The 25,443-nt window shown below is 36.4% G+C and overlaps 1 protein-coding gene across 1 annotated transcript; it reads right to left on the reverse strand.

Annotated features, from left to right (window-relative positions):
• Positions 1–3,068: 3,068 nt before the first annotated feature.
• Positions 3,069–23,664, reverse strand: LOC121371604 (calmodulin). The gene is made up of 5 exons (XM_041497619.1): positions 23,370–23,664; positions 19,964–19,994; positions 16,191–16,334; positions 7,240–7,482; positions 3,069–4,287 (listed from the first exon to the last, which is right to left on the reverse strand). The coding sequence occupies exons 1-5, from the start codon at positions 23,370–23,372 to the stop codon at positions 4,259–4,261; spliced, it is 450 nt and encodes a 149-aa protein (XP_041353553.1). The 5' UTR covers positions 23,373–23,664; the 3' UTR covers positions 3,069–4,258.
• Between the last annotated feature and the right edge of the window lie 1,779 nt (positions 23,665–25,443).

Below are 25,443 nucleotides of genomic sequence, written 5' to 3' on the forward strand. Positions count from 1 at the left end.
AGAGTTTGGCAAATGAAATATGGGTAATTTTGATTTTATTATCGGGGTACACAGTCGCGAAAATAATACCTCGCGAAAATGTAAAATGAACGCCCGAGCACGAATTATTTTATCCGCGAAAATATTTGCGTTTATCATATTACTACTAAGGAATAGCATTGGGCACGCCCATTACATAAATCACCTATTTTGAGACATAAGTATGCAAATATTTAGAACATAAGTATGCAAATTACATTACTATGCAAATTATATACTGAAAACGTAGAACTATTTACACCTGTCAAAATTGTTGACAAACAAACATGGCGTCTTTTGAAGTCGGAGACAGCGTTACTATCGATAAAAAAAGGAAGTGCTACAATCAAAGCAACTCTACCTTCCGGTAATTATATAGTTATGATTGACGGGTCCAGTTATCAAGCTGAATTGTCACCAGAACGTTTACAGTTAGTGAAAACAGGGCATAGGGTAGATCCACGGACATCGAAGCAGACGCCACAATCCGGTAGGCCCAAAAACAAAACTCGTAGATTTGTAGAAGTAGATGATACGATGACTGGTAATGTCATTACAGTAAATGAAAATAAGAATACTGCCAAAAAAAACCTCTATACGACATGCGCATTTTTGAAAACTATCTACAATCAATGAGTCCAGACCAATACATGAAATGCCCCCAAAAGAAGTTTTAGAACTCGATGTAATTCTGTGCAAGTTTTACATCAGTGTACGAAAAGAAACCGGGGGACATTACGAATCGAACAGTCTTACCTCTTTCCAAAGCAACATCGTAATAAATGTGGCTCAGCCTAAAAGTCCTGTTGTCTCCCTAAAACGACGAAGAATCATTTTCGACAGTGATTCAGACTCAGACTGAACTTGGTGAAGCCCTTAAATAGGTCAATGATGTAGATAGGCCTATGTCTGACAGTGACGTAGTACTCAGCAAAATGCCGCGAAAAGTTATTTTGGAAAATTTGGCTATTGTCAGTTAATTTATTATAATTTCATTGTTTATATATATAACTGTTAAATTAGTATTAAATTAGTATTAAATTGTTTAAATAGCTACAATCTTTGTTTCCGCTTTTAACCTAGTTTCAGAAAGCATAGATAACCTTCAAGGTGTATTGACAAACCGATTATCAGCTGAGTGATTGACATGCATACGTCATAACAGATTGTTACGTCCGAGCGTTGGGGTTTTGTTTATTAATCATTTAAGTGAAAAATAAACAAAATTGACAGTGATATGATAAATAGAATTCGTCACGAGTATTTTTTAATATGGGAAATATCAACCTCGGCCTGTTAATCTGTATTTGTCTCGGCAGAGCCTCGACAAATACAGATTAACAAAGCCTCGGTTGATATTTCCCATATTAAAAAATACTCGTGACGAATCCTCTATATACGGTAGGCTACATACTTATGCGTGTACATGTTAGAAAAAGTTAGTTCGTTTTGTTTAACGACACCACTGGATCACATTGATTAAGTAATCATCGGCTACTGGATGTCAAACATTTGGTAATTCCGACTCGTAGTCCGAAGGTCCGTAGTAAGTGCACGGTTCTTTCTACGAAAAGGGGGCGGAACGTACAGTGGTACAGCGCTTGCTCGATCCCTGTCGGTGGGCCCATTGGGCTATTTCTCGTTCCAGCCAGTGCACCACGATTAGTATATATAAAGGCCACCACGGATGTGGGATGGTGCATATAAAAAATCCCTTGCTGCTAATCGAAAGAGTAACCCATGAAATGGCGACAGCGGGTTTCCTCTCTATATCGGTGTGGTCCATAACCATATGACCGTAAATAAAACGAGTGCGTCGTTAAATAAAAAAAAATTCTTTCTTTCTACGAAAAGTATAAAGTTAACGTGCCTCACGCACCCACGCACCATCATTAGAGGAAAATTGCAACATTTTTCCAAACGCAGCAAGGGATCTCTTATATGCATTTTCCCAGACAGGAAAGTACCTACCACGGTCTTTGTACAGTTGTGGTGCACTGGTTGGAACGAGAAAAAAACTAATCAGCTAAATGGATGGTTCGATCCTGCGACCACTTAACCGACTTAGCTAAATCCCGCCCTTCTACGTTAGAAGAACCGCCCTCGTTATGGTTCACTCTGAAGCAGTAACCTTGAATTGGTTCATATGCGTGCCCACCACGCATAGCTGTTTGCGTTACAACTCGTGTAATAAATATGAAGTTGCTTCAGTCGTCACCCTCCCTCCCCCTTTAAACTTGGTCTAAATGCTGCAACACAATATATACTACCTAGGGCGGATTATGCTTTTGGTAAGGGGGGTCCGAAACAGTATGTCAATATTTATAATTAGAAAATTTACGTGGACATCAATTTGGATCTAGGTGGGGTTTTTTTTTTTTAAGCCGGGGCGTTCCGTGTAACTGGGAATCCTACCCCCACCCTCCTCTCTTACTGAATGTCAACATATTTTTAGTAGTTTACAAAAGGTATTGAGCGGTCTAGGATCGATGCTCATTGGTATACCAAAAACTGTGCCATCCTGTCTGAAATGGTGCATATAAAAACGCCATGCTACCAATGTAAACAGGTTTCCTTTTTAAGACGATGTTTAACATACAGTAGCCGATAATAATAAATCAATGTCCTCTTAGTGCTTTTGCTAAACTTTTGTGTTGCAATTTTGATGTCCTAGTTATGTTCTGGTTGAAACAAAAATGGCCCCTTAAAAGGCTACATCCTACACTTAAAAACTTATTCCCAAGTTGACAGTCATAACAAGTCCAGAATTTCACATCAGTCTTCGTTTACTTTTATCCGAACTTACTTGCCATCTAAACAAATTGTCCAAATCTGCAAAAGATAGTTGTGGTGGTGGTAATAGTCGGTCTAAATTTTTAGCCAATGTTCACAATCAGTATTGGCAAAATTCCTGAAGAGAAAGAGTTTATTTTAAGTAAGGAATTCACATCATCTGCAACTAGATCTTTAGGAAATCACCACTCTGAGAACTCCCAAGGCCTACGTGGTTCAGGTGAATATATATATATAAAATTGACAACAACACATCATTATGGATTTACATGATTTATGACACAATGAGATCCATGATATAATCAAATGTTTTTAAAAGAACATAGATAAGAAAAATTGATCAAAAGGCAGAAATAAAATGTACATCTCCATTGGAAACACAACATTTATCGATGTGAATGATGATGATTAGAAGATGTTAGAACAAGACATAAAACCGACAGTGGATCAAGTGTGTTATCAACAATGAAGTATCATTCGGTGAAGCAAATGAAGGTCTCAAACACAATGCAACTAGTTAGTAAAAGAACCATCAATTTGCAATACCACCTCAAAATAATTTTATATCAATTACTCGTGTCCTGTAACTTTCTCCCATAACAGAACAGTATTTGCTGCGTAAAACTGTTTGGGCAAATTTAAAGCCACCATAAAACTTCCCGAATCAGTTCAAGAAAAAACAAAAAAAACCCATGAATCTAGCCACCAAAAACAACAACAGCTATTATAGTATTCCTTATGAAAAAAACCAAACATGGTAAAAAAAAAAAAAAAAAAAATGTAGCAAAATTTACCAAGAGATAAGGCTTATCCTTGCAGCAGAACAAGCAGTAAACAGTCTTTGTTTTGTCAAATGCAATGATATACAAGCTAGAAAGAGACACTGGCTAGAACGTCATTCTATTTATTCTTGCAGCATAAAACCCCAAACAAAATAGTTATTACTCTTCATTCAGTTTCAAGACTATTTACAAATAAAAAGAAAACAAGACAATTGTAATGTAATTTTTCACCTTTACAAGTTAACAATTTCCAACTTTTTTTTTTTGGCTATTACAACACATTATTTTCTTCATGATTTTTGGTGTAAACATTACTATAGACCTAGTAATCTGGTGTGATCAGTATTCCATTCTAGCCAGTTCTGAAGTATTAGTAATAGCCCAAATCTACACTAAAGACTTGACAAACTACAATGACTTAAATTGGGCAAAGTACCCACAAAATACATGAATAAAGGGGAAAGAATGTAACCCCCTATACATGGCCAGAATATATTACAAACTGTACATAGTGGTCAATAGTCCTGGGTGACAGGTGTCTGCTGCATGTCCATCTGTGGCTGTCTACAGTACAGGACTTAACCATGCACTGTACACATTGAGCCTGCAGTTTTAACATGACGAAAGATAAGATTGAAAGGAGAAAATGACCACAGGATATCATGTTACTTGGACGTCATCATCGTGACAAACTCTGAAAAATATAAGAAAAAACAATTATTAGAAACGGCAACAAAATTTCAACTACCAGAAAAACAATTGTTAAATAATATATTCTGAACTGAACAAGCAATTCATTTCATGTTTAGAACTAAGGTGCAGCCATGCAAGTTCTAAAATGTTGCTTGATAAATGTATTAATTAGTAACATTTAAGGATTGTCTGTTCTTTTATGTTCACTGGGTATGGAAAAAGAGAGAGAAAAAAGCAAGCCATTCAAACATGTTTGCAAATGTTGGTTTTTGTTTTGTTTTATTTTGAATATTTATACTGATGAATGTAAAAGAAATAAACAATCCATATAATTGACCTTGAAACATATTTACAAATAATAACATAAAAAGTTCGTATTTTATGCTCCATAAGACAAAGTACTAATGCAAAGTGACACAGTAAAAGACGCTATTTTTAAGATCATCAAGAAATGAACAAACTCGTGTTGCTATGGCTGGACCAATGGAATCAATATAATTATCATTATGTAATTATAATTGTTTTATTACATAATGACATCTGTAAGACTTTGTTTTTCAGAATCGAAATATGCCAGTGCTCATAATTTCCCACAAAATGTTCTAACAGATGAGATTTAGTGACACAATTGTCATAGCATGACAATTATGACAAGCAAAGGAACGCAGTAAACAGTTAAAACATTACCAAGACACAAATTAGACACTATGACCAGCAAGAGCGCCAAAATAATCTTAATAACAAAATAAAAACCAAAATGTGATTAATCTTAACATTCAATTATATTGAATCGTTACTTATTACCGCCAAATTGATTCTTTATTTGTAACATAAAATCCAGAGTGCCAAATCCAATTACAATGTATCATGTACATTTTCAAATCCACAAGGTATTCCTTTATAAAATTTGACAAGTATGTACAGTACCTTAATTTTGTGGCATTTGTGGAGTTAAATTCAGTTGTTGTTTTTGTTGAAGAACAGCAAAGCTTTTTGCCATAAATTTGTGGTTGTTTAAATTCAAATTAGCAGCAATTGTTGCCGTACGTTACCCACTCATTAACTGGACATTCTTTGTTTCATTAGTTAAATCTCCAAGGGCAATACCATTATATTGATGTAAAACTTGCTGAATTTTATTATTATGTGATATATACCTCAAATTTTATCCAACAGAATACCGAAACAAAAATCTTATGCCCCCCCCCCCCCCACCCCTAAGAAAAGACAAACAATTTAACAAGCACCTAATTGTATTCAATATGCTAATCACCCTGCTCCAATAAGTATAGCCCAAGCATTATAAAAATAACAAGCAAAATCAAATTAGCACCCCAATCAACACTAAATTCAAACATTTAACATACCCTAATTTACAAACTTAATCTGTTGAAGAAGTGAACTTAAATGTGCTGTCAGTTTTAATTGTCCCGTGCAAATAATGTATGTGGAATTTCAAGGGCTGCTGCAACTGCCCAATGTGAGATTATGCCACCATGCTTTAGGAAAAATGAATTCATTTTGCTATGTTCACTATGCAAATGGCCTACAATAGTATAGTCTAAAAGAACACACTGGAAATACATCATTTGTATTTTATTGTTCATCTTGTTTTTAACAGGTCACCCATACAAGGTTGCTAAATTTTGCGATAAACATGAAAATCCCTGAAGCACTATCAACCATGACCATCATACTTCAACAAGTATTTTCTAATGCAACCCGATAATTTTAAAAATGCTCATGTATGTTCGCTTTCAATCGCACGTATTAATGATACTGATTACATGGATCCATCTGTCTGAACCCAATTTTGTCATTTTTTGACCGTAAAGGCCAGGATCTGAACCAATAGCCTTTATGATGGTGCACTTGTTTTGTCGAAATTTACACCAAACCATGCATTTGCATTATCAAATGAACATGTTCATTTTAACAGGCCTCTGAAAATTGCGGGAGCGATAGTTTCGTTCGTGCATTAAATTTATGACATCATTTATATACAGTCATGACGAGTCATCTACAAAAAAAATGGGTTAGCTCAATTAGTTTTCGTGTAACCCATAAATGGCGTACGCACATTTTCGATTCTCAGAAGTCTATTTTAAGCCTTGTATAAATCCGTTGGAATTGATATTTGCAGAATGAATCGATTGTAGTCTTCAGAAGTCTCCAGTAATTTAAGCATATCATTTGGAAACATACTATTTTAAAGGATTAAAAAAGAAGAGAACAGAGAGATAGCAATCTTAATTTTCCATTATGGAATTGCTGAAGGACTATCACCCAAGACGAAGCTGGTATGTACCTCATAACGTCACATATTCAGCAAACGGGTTATTGATAAACTACACCCAAATTCATCCAATTAAAATTTTGCTAATGTTTGTAAATTATTTTAACTGGTTCACGAATTGGTAATTCAGTTTACTTTGTTGTTGCACTGAAAACAGTTTAGCAAATGTTAGCAAGAAGTGGTTTATTGAACATGAAATGCGCATGTACACACACAATCAGTTATTTGTCACATGGTACACAAAATCGTTTAATGGCAGGGTATCGGGTCTTTTTACTATGCATTCGTATAGGAACGCATGAGCAGATGAAGGATAGCTGCCCGGATGGTGGTAAAACTGGGTAAATTGTGTGCTCAAACATTTTTTAGGCAATAAGTGGGGATGGTTTATGACGAGATTTGACTGCAATGTGATTAAATAAATAAATTTTTAAAATTAAGATAAAAATTCAAGTTAAGGAACACTTTTGAGTACAATCATACATTTTACCATTGTATTAAATTAATCAATATACTTATTTGTATCATGGGCATTAAATATTGTTGATATGAGCATTATATATAGTAGCTGGGAAGCATTCCTGATGATCCCCAACAAAGTTGAATTCTTGGCCCTATTTCAAATACAACGCCGACTGAATAGATACAACAACACACCTTCATAGTTAACTTGTCCATCACCATCAATATCTGCTTCCCTGATCATTTCGTCTACCTCTTCATCAGTTAATTTCTCCCCCAAATTTGTCATCACATGCCTCAATTCAGCTGCACTTATGAAACCGTTGCCATCCTTATCAAAAACTCGGAATGCTTCACGAATCTCCTCCTCTGAATCTGTGTCTTTCATTTTTCTTGCCATCATGGTTAAAAATTCTGGAAAGTCTATTGTACCATTACCTGAAAAATAATCATTACATTAAATAAAATTAAAAACATAAATATCTATTCCCAACCCCACAACAATCACGTTCACACAAATCAAGAAGCAATTTAAGTAGTTCTGACCTTTATTTACTCAGAAAGATGTCAAGCAAACCTTCACAACTGAAGTGAGCAATTGCACTTGTGCGCCCAAGGGTACATTAATTTCAACTTAGAAGTGGGTTAAAAAAAATATAAAAAAAATATAGATGCTGTTTTAGCCCCAGTATTTAATACACCAATTACTGTTATTGCAACTTGGAACCATTTAGATGTGTTATTCAAAATGTCTTCTTTTGTCAATGTAAATCTTATACTCAACTTGTTTCCCGTTTATTGCTAATCAATCCACTTATTACGTGCCTGATTATTTCAAAAGTGGACTGGCCAAGCAGTATTTTAATTTATTACCTCACAATTTTTTTCGAGGAAGATTTTAGCTTGGCATGCAATAATTATTGTTTAATAGTCGTCTCACTTTAGACTGTCTACATCATGAATGGATTTAACATTGTTAATCACAGACTTTTTATTCCACCTAAAGAATATTTTTTTCGAGTACACACCATTATGACCATAGACACTCGACAACAGTACAATTTAATTTTTACAATTTACAGCTACTGTACATTTGGCCACTCCCCCCCTCCCAACCCCCCCGCGACAGAGTGGTTGTCTTAATATGTACCTCCAACATTATGATTAGAGAAAGCATTAATTAATAACCATATTTATTATCCCAGTTGTTAAATACCAGATTTTTTCAACTAGCTGATGCTAGTCGTGTGATAAGTCGAAAACAGAATTGTCTCAATTAAGTTATCCTATCATTAATCATTGTGTAAAATCAAAGACAACTTATAGTTGCAGTAATTAAAGCTATGCATAAATATTACAAAAATATTTAGTATTTCACTACATTTAATCAGACTTGGTAGTCAGGAAGTTAAAGATCTATGCTTCTAAAATTAATCTTTGGGTTCTACCAACCGAAGTGGTGTAATTGTCCATAAAAACATTTCAGCAAGTAGTTCCCAACTGGAAATCTTCAATAGTAACATTTCAATATTTCAACTTTTGACGACTTTATGACAGGCACAAACTGATTTAAGTACATAATTTTGAGAGGCACCACCAAAAAATTATTTTCATGCTTGAGCCTGATGATCAGATGTATTCTGAATAGCTAATACAAAAGTTTAAACTGTTAAACTGAACAGACCTTTGTTTTTATGGCATACAAGTGCTACCACACATATAATTTCAATCTGATTGTTACACTTAAACAGTACAACTGTTTTAAAAAAAAAATTTTTTAAATGTCTGTTTACAAAATCAGCAGTTTTTATACCTATGTAGCTGGCAGGAAGACCCATTTAATACAATAAAAATTTAAAATGTGTGTATGGTTGATTCTGTGCATGCTTTTGATATACGACTAGTTTAATAGACGAACTTCAAAGATATAGCAGTGAAAGATTAAATAAAAATACCTTAGCCTACACTATTGAAAAAAGCATTCTGAGAGTACTGCTAAAACAATGCATGTCCCAACAAATTTTTGTGTTGCTCAAGTTCAAAAGTTGATTTTATTTCACAATACCAGTGATCTGTAACACTACACGATTAAGCTATACACAAAATTTTATCTCAATATCTTCTGGCATTACAATAAAATGACCACAAAACAAATTTTCGTGTCTAAGTTAACAGCTAATTTCAGCTCAATATCTCAAGGCATTGTAAAAAGAAAAAAAAGAGAAAAAAAAGAAGAAAAGGACCAGACAGACGTTACGACATGAAACCTAGTCCCCTCCAGTTAGGGACCAATATACACGGTACACATTATTTAGGGGTTTTGTTGTTATAAAGTTATTTCAGTTCCAAATTAATTGAATCTGGGTCACAACTGCCCAGTATTACTCGCCCGGGGCACAAGCGCCATTTAAACTGTATTCGCCCCCAGGGATTTCTACTTGCCTGGGGCAAGCGTTAGCTTCTATCCCTGATAGAGGACAACTATTCAACAGAGCCTAAAAACAGATTCCAATGGGTTCCCATGATCACAAAGCACGGAACTGAAAAATTGGAAGGAATGAAGTAAATGTTTTATTTAACAATGCACTCAACACATTTTATTTATGGTTATACAGCATCAGACATATGGTTAAGGACCATACAGATATGATAAGAAACCCGCTGTCGTCACTTCATGAGCTACTCTTTTCGATTAGCAGCAAGGGATCTTTTATATGCACTATCCAACAGAAATGGTGGGGCACTGGCAGGAACGAGAATGGGGCCCATTGATGGGGATCGATCCTAGACTGACCGTGTATCAAGAGAGCACTTTACCACTGAGCTATGTCCTGCCCCTTGAAAGTGTGTTTCCCATGAAATCCTATGGCCGGCAACATGATGTAATTATGTGAATAAGTAATTGCACACAATAAAGGCCAGTTTTCAGTAACATCATTTCCACATTTGAGGACAGGCAACACCAAAAGTATTTCCAGGCCTGCTGGTGAAGACTGGAATTGACCAGAATTCAAATTTTACCACAAGTTGTCCTTACTTGCTGTTATGCCCAAATATTGGATATTGTCAAGAAAGAGCATTTGAAAGATTGGTTACCATATGGACAATTCCACAGTTACTTGCATCACAATTTTATCATACTAATTCTTTTGATTTGCTCAGGATTAATAATTATACATTCAACACTTATTTTCTTTATTACATTTTATTATTTAAATAATCAATGTATATTATAAAAAAGAAAAGAAAAAGGAAATATGCTTAGTTTTCATACCTGTAGTAAATGTGTAAACATTGGTTACTCGCGTTACAAAAAGAAAAAGAAAGAACATACTTAAAATCCAAAGTGTCCTCAAACTGTAACGGATGTGATTAAAGTGAATATTGGTGTATAGCTATGGTGTTTAGGTATCTTTATATGACAAGTTATCAAAACAGTTGGTCACCCCTGTTACAATTTGGTAAATGCTAAAAAAAAGAAAAGAAAAGAAGAAAAAAAAGATTTTAAGGGAAAATAAGTTTTTAAAGGGACACGCCCTAGTTACGGCTAGTTGTTAACCATTACGGCATTGTTTTTCGCTATTAAACCCATTTTTTTCACAAATAAAATTGCACTTTAGTTGCATTTTATTATTTAGAATACACATTTCCATTCACCTGAAGTGCTTTTTGGTAATCCTGATGTTTGTAAAACCACGAAATGCAGGCGTGCATTTGATAAAAACGTGATCTAAGCGTGTTACAGGTTTGTAGATTAACCAAATTATAATTTATTTTCGCTGATGGAACTAGGGTGTGCGGCTTTAATTGTCAAAATTTTCTACTTTGTAGTGTTATTTCAATTTTCAAAAAATTGACGTTAAGCAGACTACTGGATTAATTTTTAACAAAAACCACGTAGTGGGTACAAGTTTATAATTTTTACTCACATATATTCACTTAAATGTTTCATAAATATACTACTCAAAAGAATTTAAGAGTCAAAAATTTATAACCAAATAAGTTTCAGAGTGTATTAGATTGATGATGTAAACTACACCAATTTTTTTTTTTATTGTTCCATATTTACAAAAAATCACAAATAAACGTCACTGTATACAAGAAAGTCACATGACATGCTGTCAAACATGGATTTACACATTAGAACATTCGTTTAACAGTGTGTGAATCCACCCCTGGCGCGAATACACTCGACACATCGTTGCCTCATGCTGTTGATCAGACGTCTGAAAAACTCTTGGGGAATGGCCTGCCACTCTGCCATAAGAAGTTGACCCAGATCATGAAGGTTGGCCGGAGGGGCATGGTTATCCCAAACTCTCCTGCCTAATTCGTCCCAGGCGTGCTCTATTGGGGCCAAGTCAGGCGAATATGCTGGCTAATCCATCCTGGCGATACCTTGTTGTCTGATAAAGTCTGTTACCACCCTGGCGCGGTGGGGTCTGGCATTGTCATCCTGCAGAACTGCCCCGCCGCCAATCTGCTGAAGGCCTGGGAGAACTAACGGCCGGATAATCTCATTCAGATAGCGGATTCCATTCAGATTGCCATCCACCACATAGGGGGTCCTGTGGTGGATAGAGATGCCGCCCACACCACGACGCTGCCATCACCGAACCGATGACGTTGTCTAACGTTAACGTCAGCGAAGCGCTCCCCAGGACGTCTGTAGACACAAACCTGACCGTCGTTGAACTGGAGACTAAACCTGGACTCATCAGTGAACATCACTGAACACGTTGCCACCGCAGATGAAGCGTGCACCAGTGACGCCTGGCCATTCTGTGACGTGGTAGGAGTGGTGGTCGAACAGCCTGGCGACGGCAGCGTAGATTATTGGCTCTCAGACGATTGCGTATGGTTTGATCAGACACTCGAGTTCCAGTTGCAGTCTGCAGATTGTCACGTAATCGTCGTGCAGTGGTTGTGCGTTGACGTAGAGCCATATTGGTGATGTAGCGGTCCTCTCTATTTGTAGTGCTTCGGGGTCTTCCCGAACGTGGACGATTTCGAACAGAATTCATTGCTTGGTACCGCTGCCACAATCGGCCAACGACACTCCGACTGACACCAAGTCTCAGAGCAACATTTCTTTGCGTATTGCCATCCTGAAGCCAAGCAATAGCCCTTCCTCGATCTTCGATAGTCAGTTGAAGTCGTACCACTGTCAAATTTGGAGTGTGCACCGTACACGAACGCAAACTCCAATTATACGGAAATTCAGCATTGGGAACATGGAATACACGTGCAAAGCGTGCAAATGAAGCGCTTTATGAAAAAGCAAGTTATGGGCACTTAACAAACCTTTCGCTTTCGCCCTAATTTATGTGCAAATGTAAGTATGTTTTCGCCATTAGAACTAGTCGACAGTGTCAATGACAGTGGATTTTAATTCATTTATGGGTTGCTTAGACCCACTTTCGTCAAAATGGAACAATACCATGCGTGACATTATGGTCTAGCTAATATAATTGACATTCAGAAAATAATGTCGAAAATATCGTCTGACCCTTAAATTCTTTTGAGTAGTATACATGAAATAAAGTTCATATATAATCGGTAAGTATTATTTTTGTGGGTTTTTTTTTTGTAATTTTTATTATTTTTAGATCAGCTAATGGTGATTAAAATTAGGCAAAAAATCGAAAAAGTTGCAGTATTTATGTCCATTATTCCCGATAAGTGGTTTTCCGACCAGAATTTTTTTTTAAAACCTGAACTACGATTCATATTGCAATATTTGGTAATTTTCATTGCTGGTAAAATGATCAAATTTATGACGTGCTGCCATTGTTGTCAAGCGAAAATACTTGCCGAAAACCACTTTTTGAACTCAAAATTTTAAGGTATTTTCAATTAAAAAAATCAAAACAAAAGCCACCATTTTGAATTTTTTTTTAATCTTTTTTCTTTTATTATATTTCCGTTTCATGTGTCGTGTGCAAAACAGCGGGATATATGAATTGGGGAATGCACTGTATACAGTGTACAGTATGTCAACTGACGTGACGTCGGGCGAGATATCTCGCCTGCAGTACTCCAAAGGTTAATACCTGAAAGTCGTTAATTTGTTCATTGTTTAACTTGTAAGTTTAATTTATTGGTAATATTTACCCAGTTGATTTGTTTGGCTTTCTGATTTTTCTTTTAATAAAAGTTTGACATTTAAAAACTGTTATTTTTCTTTAAATTGTTTTTTTTTTTAAAGCCATTACCAAATAGCGGAAAAATTGTAACGAGAGTAACAGACTATTTTAATAACCAAAAATGTATTAATTGTACAATTTCAAAACTCTTTATCATATAAAGATACCTAAACACCAATATATCCACTTTTATCATAGCTGTTACAGTTTGAATAAACTGATTTTAAGTGTTCATTTTTTGTCATGTCCTATTTTTGTAATGCGAGTGGCTGAAACATTTCAAGTTGGGTCTTGTTATTCATAAAGAAAACAATAATATAGATAATAAAGAAATTATTACACTTGCGTGAGTCGTACACAAGCTAGTATAATAAACTCTATATATAGGTCGCATTTACTTATGGACATTTTTAGCCAATATGTCCATTATTTTCAACAAGTGTTGTTGTTTGTAAATCAGAATAGTTTGGGTTTTTTTAAAAACTATATTTATATACCAATATTTTGTGATTTTCGTTGTTGGTAAACAGTCAAATATATTATCAAATTAGCAGTCACAACCAGCTTCTTGAAAATTATTGCTGAAAACCACCGTTTCAACTATTTCCAGTATCACCCCCCCCCCCCCCCCCCCCCCCCCCTCCATTGAAAAACTAAAGCTGCCATACTCTCAATTAATCTATTTCCTGTTGTTCTATTATTTCCAGCGAGTGCCGTTTGCAAAACTGTTGGAAATATGAATTGGGAATACACTGTATGTAATTACACAGTATACAGCATGTAGACGTGTGATGTCAGGCTACATGTCGCCTTCAGTATCTAAATTAAGACTGGAATAGTGTGACATAAATTTAACTGGCAACTTATCCTCTAAAACATGACTAATACTTTTAACAATACCACATAAGTACATAATATGCCTGTTAAAGGTTGTGGTGACCTAGCTATAGTATGCAACACACTGCCATCCCAAGTTGTGCTCGATTACACAGTATACAGTATGTAGACGTGTGTGATGTCAGGCTACATATGTCGCCTTCAGTATCTAGATTAAAGCCGCACACCCTAGTTCCATCCAGCGAAAATAAATTATAATTTGGTTAATTTACAAACCTGTAACACACTTAGATCACATTTTTATCAAATGGAGTGAAAAAGCAGGTTTTATATCGATAAATACCATGGGAATCCCCATGTCCCAATTGCTTGAAATAATTTTGAAAGTTAGTATTCTGATGTCACCGTTAGAAGCACAACAATGCCTACGTCATGACAAATTTCACAGACTTGGGGTGCGTTCGTTTCACCTCTCCTGGACATGTTCCAACTGTTCTGTCCTGGTTGTATCCCCTCTCCAGATATCGTAAGACTTAGCAAAATTATTGGTTTTAAGGCTTTGTAACGTTTTGTATTGAGACACTTACTTGTCTGAACTTTATTGTTACTGAAAATGTTCACGAACTGTGAAGAAAAATCTCACAAATGAACAACAACAAATCGGATGTTGATTGCGCGAACCGTGCACGAGAAAACAAACCGAACCAAAACGATAACGGTCACGTGATATACCAACGTCTGTGACATTAAAAATAGATTGGACCTCGCTTAACGTTTTTTCTCTCGACAACACGTTTTGTGAAAAAATGCAAAAAATGATTTCTTGGTTTTACAAACATCAGGATTACCAAAAAGCACTTCAGGTGAATGGAAATGTGTATTCTAAATAATAAAATGTAAGTAAAGTGCAATTTTATTTGTGAAAAATGGGGTTTAATAGCGAAAAACTACGCCGTAATGGTTAACAAATAAATGTAACTAGGGTGTGTCCCTTTAAGACTGGAATATTGTGGAATTTTTTTCACTTGGGACATAAATTTAACTGGTAACTTGTCCTCTAAAACATGATCGATACTTTTAACAATACCACAGAAGTACATAATATGCCTGTTAAAGGTTGTGGTGACCTAGCTATAGTATGCAACACACTGCCATCCCAAGTGCTTGATTACACAGTATATAGCATGTAGACGCGTGTGATGTCAGGCTACATATGTCGCCTTCAGTATCTAGATTAACACTGGAATATTGTGGAATTTTTTTCACTTGGGGACATAAATTTAACTGGTACCATATCCTCTAAAACATGATTGATACTTTTAACAATACCACAGAAGTACATAATATGCCTGTTAAAGGTTGTGGTGACCTAGCTATAGTATGCAACACACTGCCATCCCAAGTTGTACTTGCATGCAAAGTTTGATGATCCTAAACGATTTGACAAGATGCTCCGATCAGGATTTTCTTCAAAGGGGAAATGCAACGCCACTATGTTGAGCAGCAATAGACTCGTTAAGTAGCAGAACAGTGGCGTAATATCACTAAGGATAGGTCTGGCACTGAAACACAGCGACATAAACTACTGTCAGTCTATATAGGCTATAGACATAGTCTGCTTTAGTTTTCAAAACATTTTTTCTTATATATAATTTTTGTTTTGTCAACATACGAATTTTTTTTTTAAGTTTTGGCAAAAAGAGATGTTCTGTCAAATTAAATAAAATTCTATCAAAAATTGTATAATTCAAGAACTGTGATGTGTTTCCATGTTAGTCCTAAAATGTCACAGCAATCACAGGACTGTCATGGTGACTTCATATTCAAAAAAAAAAATTCTAAAATTAATTTCAGTTAAAACTTCACGATTGCTCGTCTGGCATTATTTAAGGAGAGCGATCTTCAGCTCGCCTTGATTTTGCGCAGGTCAAAGACTGCAATTCATCAAAATAAGAATGCAAAAAATAAATACTATCCAACCAATCAGATTGCTGAAAATATAAACATAAATATTTTTAAATTATATAGGTTCACAACTATTTATAGAAATGATAGAACTAACAGGGTCAATTTGTTTGATCCCTTTTCAATTTATTTATTGTATAGACATTCTAAATAACTTAAAGCCCCATAATGCTCTTGAAGACCTGACTAATTCCGTACCATCTGCATCTACTTCGTTGATCATGTCTTGTAATTCGGCCTCTGTTGGATTCTGACCTAGTGACCTCATCACAGTTCCCAACTCTTTTGTTGTGATGGTGCCATCACCATCCTTGTCAAATAGACTGAATGCTTCCTTAAATTCTGAAATAAAAGATTTAAACATGAAATGAATGATGCACAGTAACTAACAATTGTAGACCTGGAAACATTTTGTAAAAAGTTAATTTTTCTAATAATTAATACTGTGAATTGAGAAATATTCGGGATCATGAATCTCGGCAGATTTTGACAGGCTTCTCTGTAGATTAAATCAGCAAAATAAATGGTAAAATCTCAACTACTTAAACCCACAAATTTACAGATTCCTAATACATATCCAACTAAAGTACTAATCAAAATTATACCCAGGTGATTTTTCTATCTTATATATTAGTTATGAAAATCCCTGGAATAAAAACCATAAAAATGTGTCAGTAACAAGTACCTAAAATGACAATAAATGACCTGTTATATACTCTTCAAAAGAAGAAACGCAAAACCACATTGTCGTAACATTTGGAGAATTGATTTAATTATTGAATGGCGAGTCCGATAATTACCAAATGTTGCAGGATTGTTCACAATTCACTCAGTCCATTGTAAGTGATAGGACACACCACCAAGGTCAAGGTCATCTGGAGTCAATACCGGGTGTGGCCTCCGCGTGTGTTGACAACTGCCTGGCACCGCCTGCCCATTGAAGCAACCAGAGTACGGATGACGTCCCGGGGGATGGTGGCCCACTCGGCCTGCAAGGCTGCTGCCAGCTCGGGCAGGGTCTGGGGCTGTGGTTGTCGCTGTCGGTCCAACTCGTCTCATAGATGCTCAATTGGGTTCAAATCCGGTGATATCGATGGCCAAAGAAGGACATTAATGTTGTTGTTCTCTAGGAAAGCCGTTGTGAGACGTGCTGTGTGAGGCCTGGCGTTGTCATGTTGGAACACTGCGTTGGCCATAACTGGAACGATGTGTGGCCGGAGGATCTGGTCAATGTAGCCCTGTGCATTCAGGTTGCCCTGCACGTGGACCAGGTCAGTTCTGCCAGTGTGTGAGATGGCTGCCCACACCATGACACTACCCCCGCCGAATCTGTCCACTTCCTGCACGCAGTTTGCCGCATAACGTTCACCACGACGCCTATACACGCGACATCTTCCATCATGACGTCGGAGCAGAAATCGGGACTCGTCACTGAACCACACCTGTCTCCATCGCAGTTGAGGCCATTGTCGATGAATCTGGCACCACTGCAGTCGGAGTCGACGGTGTTGTGGTGTTAAGATGACACCTCAAACTGGACGTCTGGCACGAATTCCTACCTCACGTAGGCGGTTCCGTACGGTCTGGTCGGATATCCTGCGCAAACCTGGTATTGCTGCGGCTGTGGAGGTGGCAGTAGTCAATCGTTCCCGAAGGTGGCGTACCCGGATGTAGCGGTCCTGCCCGGGGGTAGTGACCCGTGGTCGACCGGATCTAGGGAGGTCACGTGTTGATCCGTGTTGCTGGTAACGGTCCCACAGTCTGGAGATGGTGCTTGGGGACACATGGAATGCCCTGGCAACGGCCATTCTGGGTTCGCCTGCGTCTAGTCGGCCGATGGCATTGTTTCTCTGCGGTTCACCGAGACGTGGCATGTCCTGGATTGTCAACTGTCGGCCAGATACAGAGGCCAGGCAAGCGAACACCCTGCACTTTTATACTGTCGGTGTTCATGTTGCATGTGCAGACAACGCACGTGCAGTGGTGACATGGTTTGCACGTGGCTGCGTTTTTGCGAATATTCACATTTTGGAACTTTATTGTACAGTAGCTGCGTTTTATCGAATGTAACCGTGGGAATGTGTTTGGGACATGCAATGACCTTATATTCACAAAGCATGAACCGGTAGGAAACATAAAATCGGAGTTATAACCCATTTGTACCCTTTTGCGTTTCTTTTTTTGAAGAGTATAGATAGAAATATATACATTTATTTACAATTTTACTGCAAAACGTATGTAATATGAAACAGACTATAACACCAAGTTTGATATTGAACACACCTGAGACCACCTCTCTGTTTAGCTTAGTACTTGTGAGTTCACCTGTCGAATATAATCAACATAAACCTGGGTGTTATAGTCTGTTCCAAATTACATATGTTTTGCAGTAAAATTGTAAATACATCTCGTATTTCTATCTATAACAGGTAATTTATTGTCATTTTTTCTACCGGTTGTTTGAATACCATAACAGGTCATGATAATACTGACACATTTTTATGGTTTTTATTCCAGGGATTTTCATAACTAATATATAAGATTGAAAATCACCTGGGTATAATTTTGATTAGTACTTTAGTCGAGATATACACCTTCAGATTACCATGCCCATTTTTCAAATTCATTATTATGCAAATATGTTATACATTTTTAAAGTGTACTATACCTAAACAGGATTTCTGCCAGAAAATAATTTTAGGGTATGTAATCCAGTGAGCGCTCTCTTCCTCCCCTGATTTTCCCTTGCTATTGCCACTATTTCAGGGCCCAATTTCACAAAACAATGTAAGCCTAGTTATGCACATAAACGTAAATCTACAACAAACACAATTCTTATTACTATTATAGTACAACAAATATAGTTTTTAAGTACACGTCATTTTCTTTTGTCATTAAAATGCTCCATCTCCCATAATGGTGTAATTTTCTGGTTGAAATAGATGCCAAATACATGTAAACGTACGTGCAGTGTAACTTCTAGTTGCATACGTAAACTTACGATGTTTAGTGAAATTGGCCCCAGGGCTGCAACTTAACAACCGCAATTGTTGTAGTTGTGGCATGAATTGCTGTCAAGGACTCAAAATTAACAGCACAGACAGCAATTGCAGTCTTTGAGAAATAAATTGCCGTAGGTAGAGAGCGTCACTGACGGCACTTTCGTGCCATCGGTAAAGTTCCTCAACAATGGCAAAATGTACATTAACTGCAAATATTTTACATTTGCATGTTTGAAATGTCTACATACAACAAAATAACCTTTCAGTCACGTTTATTTGCTGCAAATGTCACTTTTTTAAAATACTGTCATACACAGGCTCAAAATTGCTGTTGCTGGGCCTTTTCACCCATGGCAATTCTAATAAAAATTGCCACGGGAGACAAAATTCTTAAGTTCGAGCCCTGCCGAAGGCATTTGTTTTTGCATGTCCGTCCCGGGCGCAACTTCGGACATTGACATTTTCCCCCAATTAAAGTGGAGCAAAGTTATAAAGTCTCCCACCATTTGTGCAACTGTTTTCTCCAGGGTAGGAGTGTGATCAAACTCTTTTCACTGCGCACTATCCTGGAAAGTTTTGAGAGAGGTACATGCTGATGGCCTTGCAACAAACAAATTTTTAACAAGTTGTATTTGAAGCTTCATGCCATTGCTCAAATGGCACCATTTCAGGAGTGCCGTGCTCACCTCAACATTGCTCATCGTGAAGACTGCAACCAACAGTTTTTAATGGAACATTTAAGATGCAAGCTTCATTTGTATCATCAAAACAGCTCTGAGAAATATTTTTAGTTTTCTTGGAATTCAAAGGTAAAAGTAGCCTTTCCTTTCCAAGATTCCAATTACAAATGAGTCAACTTTCAGATACTATTTTCAAGTTTGGAGTTGGTCCAAATAGTAAAATTTACTAAAAACCTGAACGCAATTCAAGGCACAAAAATATATGCCTTCACCCATCTTGAATTCTTACCTGCAATCTGCTCTTCTGTCAGTTGATCAGCCTACAAAAATGGAAAACAAAATTTTAAAAAGGAACTAGCTGTAAAAGTTATAACAGATTCACATGTTTTAAAAAAGAAATGGGAGTTATGGTACCCCCACCCGAACAATTCTTTTATGTAAATAATTGTCTTCATGTGATTATGGATCATCCAAAACAAAGCAGAGATAATTGTCACTTAAAATGGAAAGTAAAATTTGCATAAACAGCGAATGCCATAGTTATATTTTATGAAACATTCCATTAACACTTGATCAACATATTTGTTACACATTTATTAGCCCCAGTATTTTGAGAAAACTGTATATTAAACTGCCTACCAAATGGCAATCAAAGATTCCCATTTCTTACACACCTTATAACATAGGTCATGGTCAAGTGAACTGCAAATCCTATACCTTCTACCTAGTATGCAATAACGGACTCACCTTCTATTAACAATTAAGACACAAGAACAGAACATATAGTCACATTTATTTATTACAAATTATCTATTTACTGTGATGATAGAGAATCTATGCTTGCAGCTATATACTGTAAACTAGAATAATATTGCTCACAGCTTCAGTTGTTAATTAAGACCGTTTTAGAAGTAAAATACTAAATGCTAAGTAGCCACCGATTGAAATTCTAGTTATTAATTAATAGTAGAAGAAGAAAAAAAACCTTGACAACTCGTTAGCTTGCCCATGTTATTTTTACATTAGTTTCATTTTCGATTCTCACGGTCATATTCGATATTCACACTGAAAACATTCACATGCGCTTGGATTTTTGTTTTGTTTAAACACACGTTATTTTCCCCGATTTACAGTATGATACATGTATTATATACCAATGTGATTGGTTTGATGGATGGAATAAAGTTGAATTGGACCAAGACTGTTCCACTGAGGTTATAGGGGCTTGCTTAATTAGTCCCTAAGTTGACTGTGTAAGAACTGGGAATATGCAGGTGTGTAACAAATGGAAGACCACCTCTAATACAACAACAATCCTGTTTTAAGTGAAATACCTTTACATCAATCATTTTAGTGTTCACCAATAAATATTTGACATATTAATTACTACACACACAACAGCACCCCCTTTCAACAATGCTGTTACGGCATAATGAGAGCGTCACAACCATCCAATGTCAGTCTTGCTCTCTTGTGTGTGGCCCATGTAATCTGACCACAAGTAGAAAGGTTAATAGTGAACATGTACCATAGTCATTTTGTTGTCACATCAATGGTTTAGTTTTTAAATGCTCTATTTTAAAATACTGTATACGCAAATATGTTCATGAATAAAATATACAGCAAAAATCACACATGCCGAAAGAACTCTCGAATTCAATTGTTCGCCAACTTGTTTCCGATTTAGCTGTGAATAATGCAAACATAGATACAAAACATATTACATGACACTAATATTTATAGAACATTGTAAGCTATTGTGCATAGATCTGTGATTCTGTTGTACGATAATGTCGGAGGTTGGTGTCAGTAAATTGGAAGCCTTCAGAACAGTTCTCATATTTCAGACAAGAGTTCACATCTCTGCTATACTTGCTTGCTGATGACCAACAGTTTGGGCCCAATAACAAAAGCTTGCTTTGGATTTGATCACATGCCTGCCATGTAATCATCGTAGGTCCGCAAAATCAGCCAGATAATGTATTATATTCTTTGTAAACCTCAAAAGAAACCTGGGTGCACCAAAGATAAATTTGGTTTGAAATGAGATGTGCATTTTTCAACTTGCAACTTTAGCCCTCATACTTTGCCATTTGAGATCTACACAGACATTTGGACAGTTATCTCCGTCAGAGACAACACTATAGCAAAACATGAAATTGTTGCCTACCACTGGGTATGTAAAGATTCCCACTCTAATATAACAATAACCCTAGGTTTGATGCTAAATACCATTACATGAATAATTTTTTAAGTTGGCCAATAACAAATATTTTACATATTAACCACAAATACAGAAAGAAACCGGACAGCACTCGTGTCAATAATGTTCTGGCAAAACACAAAGGCAGCAATTCCATGTTTTCACTTTAGTGATCTCTGGCTCTCGGCAATCACAACCGTCCAAATGTTTGTCTAACTCAACAAGCAGAGTTCTCTGGCTACCTGCAACTTTAGCTAAAGGGAGATAGTAAGCATGGTTCTTACTATGTTTGAATCTTGTTAAATATAGCCTATATTTAAAACTTGTGGCATCATGTTTCAACCGTTTCTCAACCGAAATAATGCAACAAATGGACACGCAAACAAAAAATGTATAACCTACAATAGGATACTCACATCATTAATAACAAAATAAATATACGATGACAGCTGTAAAAAAAATATCCCCACAATGTTAAATTTGACAAGTAGAGGGATGCACCTCACTGTGCACGTTAAGAAAAGTATTGACTTAACGTGCCCTGTGCACTACCTGCAACTTGCGCATGTTGTTCATCGAACACATCTTATTGGAGAACAGACATCACAATTACGTGAAAATGTGAGTATCATTAAACTGTCATTCAAAGGAGTTTCATAAATATTGGTAGTTATTTATTTTATTGGGGTGCACAAGTCGCGAAAATGTCAAACAAAAGATTGCGAATAATTGAATTATTTTAGTCGCAAAAACTTTTGCATACACAGTACTTTGTACAATATTTGAGAAGTCCGATATATGGAATCCGTGTGACAGTGTCAATGTTATATTTTTTCACGATTTGCAATTTTATGCTAGACAAAATGTGGGGGAAATCTAATGGTAATTAACAGTATGATTAAAGTATTGTTAAATAATTGGCATTAAGTCAATTATTTATAAATATTTTTGATGATGTAGTTTTGCCAAACGGAATTACTTCCCTTGAATACCAAAATTAGGTTTTGGGGTGGGGAGTAGGAGCGAGATACATTAAAAATTAACTTTAATTGTCAATATACAGGTAAAAATGGATGCAATTCTTTCAATTCCTAAAAGTGTTTACATCCTTACATAAATAATAAGCAGTTCAAACTCAGGATTACAACTGAATAGACATTTTCGACATAACACAATTTCCTTTTATATTTAGTATTATAAAGGACAAAATATTGTAGCACGACTTTCGACATAGTGTTATTTAAGATAGTCAAAAAGAAAACAAAAACGACAGTCTATATGCAGTAAAATTCATGTATATAGTACAAATAATCTCGGCTGATAGGAGTACCCAGCATGTTATTCGGCAAATTATCGATTTCAAACTAACATGAAGAGAACATGCGACCCAAGACCAAAATGAAAAAAATTCATTTCAAGACATAAAATACAACATCTTGTTACGTAAATTACGCTTATAAAACCAACGGATGGTCAAGATTACCGTTCTTACCATTGCAGATTAAATGTACACTAATTCTTTAAAAATCCAAGACACACTGTAACACTTTCCTCTGGTTGCAGCCAGTAGAAATCTACTCCCTTTCTCTATATGGTTTCCAGTTTAAATATAATAAAGAAATCCCTCGCATGAATAGAAGCACAAGTAGGATTTTATATTCCAAAAATTATAGCAATATTCCACAGAATTAAAAACGTTAGTATCCCTGTGTTTACAGCTACTTCTTGTCGAGATTATAATACGGTTTGTATTTCGGTCATTTGTATGTAGATTGGCGCGTTTGTGGTTAAGGGTGAATTTTCTAACGGGTTTTCCGATTGGTTGACGTGCACCTGCAATGCGACAGTTAGCTCTGCTGCAAAATGTATAGATCTTTTGTTAAAATGGCGGTGATCGTCAACGTTTATGGCGATGGATTCCTTGCTCTAGTGCTTCTATGTGTTGTTTATATTTATTCGTTCATTAAAATGTTATAACACCGCGTATGTAACAATTCCGAATGTATCGAATGCTATTTCAAACAAGAATCGGGGGGAAAATACAGAATAAAGAACAAATTTGATATGCCACAGACGTGAACTGTTGTACTGGCGTGGTCGGTGCGTTTGTGGTGTGTGTGCGTTTGTATTTCTTTGGTATAGATAATTAGGCTTTATATGATGCCCTCTCAATAAAATAAATTCCTCTAATGGGCTATTTAGTATTAGTAGCTAATATATCAGAAAGAGTATTATCAACGTCCGTAATTGCGTTAGGCTACGTTTGTTTACACGTGCAGTTCGCGCAATCTTCATATTTCTTGTCTATAACTCATTCGTTTGTAAGGTTTCTCCGAATAAAATCAGAATCATTTTCATCAGAATTACGTTTAAGCAAGTAAGTATCTAAGTAGTCTTAACAGAAAAATTTAAAACTATAGTCCGTCCCACAGGAAATGCCTCTTTTCATGCTATGGCATGGGCATCGATCGGTGGGGAACGGGGGCTCACTTTTCAACGCTGGGGGACAATCTATATAAATAGGCGCGTGCGCAGGGGGGGGGGGGGGGGGGTCGAGGCGAATTTTTTTGGGTCAGAAAGCAGCTCGGCTAGCCAGCAGAAAACACCTCAGAATAGCCCTAGAAGGGGTCAATTTTTCAAAATTTTCGGGGGGAGGGACCCACCGTCACGGGCTTCGCGCCTGCGCGCTCGCGGTGTCGGGCTTCACCAGAAGTAAAATTTCCTGCGCACGCCCCTGATAAATGTACCCCCCCCCCCCCCCCCACACACACACACACACTTTTTCGTGTTTCGTTTAGCAAAAGCAACAATACCACCACCACCACCAACAACAGCAACAACAACAACAAAAAAAAGAAGAAGAAAGAAGCGACACACGACCAATCTAATTAAAATTAGCTCCACAATTACATGTGGATCTAACACCAGCCAGTTGGAGCTCATGTCCACCAATCAAAACCTTACTTACAGAATCCTGCCAGTGATTTAAAAATAATTTGAAAACATTCCGAATTATCCTGAGGGTATACATGTTTCGTGTGAATTACGAATGTCTTAAAACATGTTTTATTTTATAAAATAAATAATTTGTAATGTAAAACTGAAGACTAATTTAGTTTGGTTTTATTAATAAATAAATAAATAATTTTTAATGTAAAATTGAGGACTGATAACCCACCCCGTACGTATTGGTATGGTTCGCTGTACTGCGGCCACTAAAATAGACTCGCCCAATATTTTTAGAATTTGTATGCTCCCAAATAACGTTATAAAAGGCGAAGTGTGATTGGTCAATATTTAAATTATTATTTACAGACGAAATGTTACCTGGACATTGGGGACTACGCAGTGTTGTTAGTTTTAAATCACTGGCAGGTTCTGCAAGTAAGATTTTGATTGGTGGACATGAGCTCCAACTGGCTGGTGTTAGATCCACATGTAATAGTGGATCTAATTTTAATTAGATTGGACACACGACGTACTGTTTTTGGTCGGTTTTAAAACGGACAACTATTTTGTTAAACTGTCAGATGTTTTGATGCAATTTGGATTTGTTTTCTCGAATT

The sequence above is a fragment of the Gigantopelta aegis genome, chromosome 4, assembly GCF_016097555.1.
Source record: "Gigantopelta aegis isolate Gae_Host chromosome 4, Gae_host_genome, whole genome shotgun sequence".
NCBI classification, from domain to species: domain Eukaryota; kingdom Metazoa; phylum Mollusca; class Gastropoda; order Neomphalida; family Peltospiridae; genus Gigantopelta; species Gigantopelta aegis.